This window comes from Leopardus geoffroyi, chromosome X (assembly GCF_018350155.1).
Source record: "Leopardus geoffroyi isolate Oge1 chromosome X, O.geoffroyi_Oge1_pat1.0, whole genome shotgun sequence".
NCBI classification, from domain to species: domain Eukaryota; kingdom Metazoa; phylum Chordata; class Mammalia; order Carnivora; family Felidae; genus Leopardus; species Leopardus geoffroyi.
In genome coordinates this window covers 56474122-56480474 of record NC_059343.1, presented here as the reverse complement: position 1 = coordinate 56480474, position 6353 = coordinate 56474122, and the positions used below count along the sequence as shown (strand labels likewise).

General features: G+C 47.1%; 1 protein-coding gene across 2 annotated transcripts; it reads left to right on the top strand.

The window, feature by feature from the left end:
- Positions 1 to 464: 464 nt before the first annotated feature.
- On the top strand, positions 465 to 5291 carry PJA1 (praja ring finger ubiquitin ligase 1). Of its 2 annotated transcripts, none has more exons than XM_045472680.1 (2): positions 465 to 758; positions 2711 to 5291. In XM_045472680.1, the coding sequence occupies exon 2, from the start codon at positions 2941 to 2943 to the stop codon at positions 4843 to 4845; it is 1905 nt and encodes a 634-aa protein (XP_045328636.1). In that variant the 5' UTR covers positions 465 to 758; positions 2711 to 2940; the 3' UTR covers positions 4846 to 5291. The 2 variants fall into 2 exon arrangements, with proteins under 2 accessions (XP_045328636.1, XP_045328635.1); XM_045472679.1 differs by having other exon boundaries at positions 626 to 758; positions 3039 to 5291.
- Positions 5292 to 6353: the final 1062 nt, after the last annotated feature.

Here is a 6353-nt window from a genome sequence, read left to right as displayed (position 1 = left end):
GATGTAAATATTAATGATGCATTGTAAAGTGCAATTTAAAAAAGTAGTTCAGAGTTCAGTAAACTGTACAAATCCAAAAGGTATGGCTATGATATTTTTAAACTGCAATGCAATTACCAGATGGTGAACCCGTATTGTGCTTCATGACTGATCATTTCTTTTGGATAGAGGCTTGATTTTGTAATTAACAACAAATTCTACCATTAACAATTAGCAACAAATTCTACCATAAACAGTTCAATTGCTTCAATTACCAGGTTTTAAAAAATTGCAACCCTAGATATAGTTTCACATTTTTAATACTTCTAGTACAAACCATAACATGCAACATAGGATTTGATATATTATTATAATTACTGTTACATGGGAATTAATCAGAAAGAATTTGTAGATTTCATTTCATGAAGAAAAAAAAAAGAACAGAAGGGAATATGGCTAAATGTTTAACATTTGTTACAGCTGGCTGTTGGTTACATTTTTCGCTGTCCTTTTCTGTATCCTTGACGATTTCATCGTTTAAAATGAAATAATGCTTTCGGGCCCACCCTGATTTGTCGAGAGCAGCTGCCGCCCCCGCCACATCAAGGGGGCGGGCCCCAGCCGACGCCACAATCACTTCCTCCGCCGCAGTCGCTGCCCGCCCAGCTGCTGTCTGGCGGGGGAGGAGCTGGAGAGCAGGAGCAGCCTCTCTGGCGGTCGTGGCGGTCGGTGGTCCGAGAGCTCTGCTCCTACTGAGAGCGTGCGGGTGTCAGGATTGGGTGAGTGAAAGGCTGTTTATTTCCTCAATTCATCCAGACGTGGCGGTGGGGCAAGTGGCCGGGCACGGGGGCGAGGATCTAAGGGACCTCTAGCGAACAGATTTTCAGGCTTGCCCCTCGGGAAGGGGTGGGGCGGACGCAGGACCTGACTGCAGAGTGAGGCCTGTGTCCACCGACCTATTTGGGGGCTCCATCCTCCGTCCCCCAGCCCCTATCGTGTGGCGCGGCCTCTACTCGAATGGCTTTGATTGCTGTTTGAGAGGGGAGGGGTGGTCGGGGCCCTCTCCTCCTTCCTCCCTTCTAGGTCCCTTTGCAGAACACTCCGTGGCCTTTCTTCCCCCATTTTGCAGTTGTTTGCTGAATGGTAAAACGTTAAGATTTTTAGGTAAATATATTGTTGCCAGGAAAATAATTGTCAGAAAAACAAATTATTTTCAGGGAAAATGAGACCCCCACATGCCCTTTTCTTTTTTCCCCTTTCCCTGGCACATTGGTTTGGATATGCTGTTTGAGCTGATAATGTTCTCCTGTCCCTCATTATGACATTGCGGCCCCCTCCCCCTCTCTGTGTGTCGCGTGTGTGGGCAGGACATACACACACATGCACACACACACATACACATGCACGCAAGCATACATACATACACGCATACACAGACATACACACACAAAACCCTTCCATTGCAGTCCTCTCCCTGCCTCCCCCCATACTCAAGGTTCTGGCACATCCCCTTCCCCTTGCATGCATGGACACACACACATACACACCCTCTTGCACACTGTCACACCCTCCAATGCCTTTCCCTGCTTCTCACTGCCTGCCACATACACACCTCCAGAAGCAGCCCCCTCCTGCTTCTGCCTCTGTGTGCTCTAGCAAGCGCGCGCGCACACACACACACACACACACACACACCACTTTTGGGGCTACCTTATACCCTGCCTGCCACATACGCACATAAGGATATCCTTTGATTGCTGGATCCTCTTTCATATGCCACTTACATACATATGCACCCACACACTCTTATTCACACAGCCCTCACAAATGCTCCCAGCCCTCCTCCCTGTCTGCTACATAGGTGCATAGACAGCTCTCCTTCGCTGGTTCCTGCAGTGGACACACTCACACTCACACTCACATAAATCCTTCTCCAGGGATGCCATCCCCCCTCCCTGCTAGCCACATTCATGAATATACATATTTCTTTCATTGCTGGCCCCCATTCCACCCACCAGCCACCCGCACATCCCTGTCCTGTGCTGTCCCTCCCATGGATGCATTTGCTCACACTGACATTTCTCCATTGTTGCCTCCCATTTTGACGAACACACACGCAGACCATGGACACCCATATCTAGGGCCACCGTACCCTTTCTTGCCTGCCACTGACACAGGAACACACGTCCCTCCAGAGTTTCAGCCACTGCACACACAACCGTGCACACACATTCTCTTTCTCTCACACTTACACATCCCTCTCCTCTGAAGCCACCCTACACACACCTGTCATTTTTATACCCACATCTGGAATGGGTCTCATTCTGTCTGACACTAATGCCTCTTCCCAATATATCTGTCCTGTCCCCCCTACAAACACAGACATCTCTTCATTGCATGATTGCTGGTCCCCCCTTCCACCTGCCCTTCTCCTCCTGACAGACACGTAGGCACTCTTGAACATGTGGTGATCTATATTTTTTACCCTATTTCCATTTGCATTTCTCCTGTATGTCTGCAGGGCTCAGAAAAACGCAGACACCCTATAAAATAACCGCAGCAATCTTTCCTCTTCCATGTTGGCATAATTCCACAGGACTTTACCCACCTTGCTAGCATCCAGTCCCCCCCCCCCCCGCCCACCCATCTTCTGTCAGATTCTCCCCTGGGTCTGGCTTTCCTATAAACCCAGTCTTGTAATCATTTTGCCAACATTAAAAATGTGTTCCAGGTCTACACCTGACAGTCACTGGAATGCTACTTCAGGCCTTAGAAGAAAGTGAAACTAATTTTAAAGGCCCCTTATTCTTTCTGTTACCTGCCTGCTGAAGTGAAAATAGATCTCCCTGCTCCTTTATTCTGAACTGATTTGACTTTCCCATCTCCAAAGCTTGTTCAGGGAGCAGGAGCCTTTCCACTCGAGCCCCAGCTGTATTGGAAACCCTCCTAAAAGTCAGAGCAATGGGTCAGGAATCTAGCAAGCCTGTATGGCCCAAGCCATCAGGAGGGTATCAGTCCAATACAGGCAGGAGGTATGGAAGAAGGCATGCTTATGTCAGTTTCAGGCCATCCATGAGCCACCAGGAAAGGATTTCCAGCCAGAGAAAGACGACATCTGAAGTCCCAATGCACAGATCAGCCCCCAGTCAAACCACCAAGAGGAGCCGGTCACCATTTTCCACCACTCGTCGTAGTTGGGAAGACAGTGAGAGCTCGGGAACCAGCCTGAATGTTGATAATGAGGACTACTCCAGGTACCCACCGAGAGAGTACAGGGCCTCGGGTAGCAGAAGAGGAATGGCTTATGGACACGTTGACTCTTTCGGGGCAGATGATAGTGAGGAGGAGGGGGCTGGGCCTGTTGACCGAGTGCCAGTTAGAGGGAAAACTGGCAAGTTTAAAGATGAGAAGCCGTATGACCCAGAGAAAGGGGCAAGAGCTTTGGCTGGGGTGCCCCCACAGTTCTCTAGCTTTAACCGTGATGTGAGAGAGGAGCTTGACAAGGTAGACCCAGCCCCTGTGGTGAGACGCTCTGCTAGCAGAGCAGAGTTCCTGCAGCCAAATAGCATGGCTCCTCAGATGTCCGCTGAAGGCAAGGTGGCAACCACTGGTGACAGCCTGGAGAGGGAGAGACGGGAGCAGAATTTACCTGCACATCCCATCAGGGCTCCTGTGAGTATTTGTGGTGGTGGGGAAAACACCCCAAAGAGTGTGGAGGAGCCAGTGGTGAGGCCCAAAATCAGAAATCTGGCAAGTCCAAACTGCGTGAAGCCAAAGATATTTTTTGATACTGATGATGATGATGATATGCCACACAGTACTTCCAGGTGGAGGGATTCTGCCAATGCTGATGAAGGCCATGCCAATGGCCGAGGCAGAAGAGGCAGAGTCGAGAGTTTAAGTGGCTTCTCTGAGCCAAAGTACCCTGAGGAGAAGAGGGATGCCAGGAATGACCAAGTGAAGCCGGAAAAGGTGCCAAGACGACGACGAACCATGGCCGACCCTGACTTCTGGACGTACAGCGATGATTACTACAAATACTATGAGGAAGACTCTGACAGTGACAAAGAGTGGACTGCTGCTCTGCGTCGGAAGTATCGAGGCCGAGAGCAAAATCTGTCATCCAGTGGCGAAAGCTGGGAGACTCTGCCAGGGAAAGAAGAGCATGAACCTGATCAAGTCAAAGTGAATTCCAGTGCTGGTGCCAGCCCCAGTGCTAGTGCCAGTGCGAACAGCAGTAGCAGCAATGAACTTGAAGAAGTTCGGGGACCACCTCTTCAAGAAGAGGAGCAGGCATCCCCAGAAGAAGGAGAGGTTCCTTGGCTCCAGTACAATGAAAATGAGACCAGCAGCGAGGGGGATAATGATTCTGGTCAGGAGTTTCTGCAGCCAGGAGTATTCATGCTGGATGGAAACAACAACCTTGAAGATGATTCCAGCGTGAGCGAAGACTTAGAAGTGGATTGGAGCCTCTTTGACGGGTTTGCAGATGGGTTGGGGGTGGCCGAAGCCATTTCCTACGTGGATCCTCAATTTCTCACATACATGGCACTTGAAGAACGCCTGGCCCAGGCGATGGAAACAGCCCTCGCGCACTTAGAGTCTCTCGCAGTGGACGTGGAGGTGGCCAATCCACCTGCGAGCAAGGAGAGCATCGACACTCTTCCCGAGATCCTGGTCACTGAAGATCACAGTGCAGTGGGGCAGGAAATGTGTTGCCCCATCTGCTGTAGTGAATATGTGAAGGGGGAGGTGGCAACTGAGCTGCCATGCCACCACTATTTCCACAAGCCGTGCGTGTCCATCTGGCTTCAGAAGTCAGGCACCTGCCCCGTGTGCCGCTGCATGTTCCCTCCCCCACTCTAAGGCCAAGGCTCTTTACTTCTTTGTCGGTTGATTTTCCCCATCTGAAATCCACAATACTGCAGGAGCCCTCTCAAAATTAACAATTGAAACGAAACCAATCAGTTCATTAATCTACACCTGTTGATTCCTTGTGATTCTTTCAATGTGAAAATGGTTGTGTGCGATTGCATTAAAAATCCTATTGTCCCTTAGAGGTTAGAAAAGCAAAACTAAACATTCTAAATGCTACTTGAGATTGCAGTAAAAACATACATTTTCTAACCCGAGTGGAAATAAGTTGCATTTGTCTTCAGTAGAATATGTTGCTGTTAATTGTAATGTCAAGTTGATCTGTTAAATATGTCCAGAAGGCATCATCATTTCTGTTGCATGTTATGGGTTAATGTTCCTGTAATTGCAGAATTGCAGTGCCGTAAAAGCTCATTAAAGTTCTTCTTTTGGTTTTACATGGTATAGTGGAATTGTTTGGTTTTGTCTAAAATGGTGGTACTAAGTGACTTTATAATTGAATTTGCATCAAAAATAGGGTTTGGTTTGGTGGGGTCTTCTTTTTTCTTTTTCCTTTTTTTTTTGGTGCTCCCAAAAGTAGAAAAGCTGGAAGGTCATTGGAAATGCTGACTCCAACAGTGGCAAAAAATTAAGGGTAATGATTTCTAAAAGTAGGAATAAAGTGTGTGATTGTCAAACGACTCTACGGGGCAAAGGTCAAATGGAGAGTACTCTGTCAGTCTATGGGAAGGAAAGAGACAATGAGAAAGCATGGTAAAAATAAAGAACAATGGTAGGAATAAGTCCAAACTGAATATAGGGGTGAAGGAGTTAAAATCCCCTTTTAGAAAATAGAACCTCTCAGAGCGGGGCTCCTGGCTGGCTCACTCGGTAGAGCGGGCAATTCTTGATCTTGGGATTGTGAGTTCGAGCCCCATGCTGGGTGGAGAGATCACTTAAAGAAATAAAATCTTAAAAAAAAAAAAGAAAAGAAACTCTCAGAGGGGATGGGTCCAAAAAAGTTCCAAAATAACAACCTCTGTGCTGATCATATACCTTAACACAGTGACACAAAAGGAATAGAAAAATATATGCGAGACAAGTGCTGTGGCAAATACAGATACCCGCTTACACAGAGTGAACAGGTTTTAGCATTTGGCCATATTGGCTTCCAATCTCTCTTTCTGTCTACAATAAATATAATTTTTCAGGCACAAGTGAAGTTCCTCACCTGTCGTATTTACCTTCCTTCCTCCACAGAGGTAAGCACTACCCAGGAAATGGTGTGTTTTCTTCTCGTCTGTGTTTTTAGATGTGTGTGTATATGTGTACATATATATGTATATGTGTGTATATATCCATAGCCAGGATAGAATGTTTATGTTTTTTAAGTGGACATGATTGATAGAATGTGTGTATCGTTTTGCAACTTGATTTTTTCACTCAACATTGTGTTTGAGATTTAACCATTTTGATACACATAGCTGTAGTTCATGCATTTTAACTGCTGTATACTACAC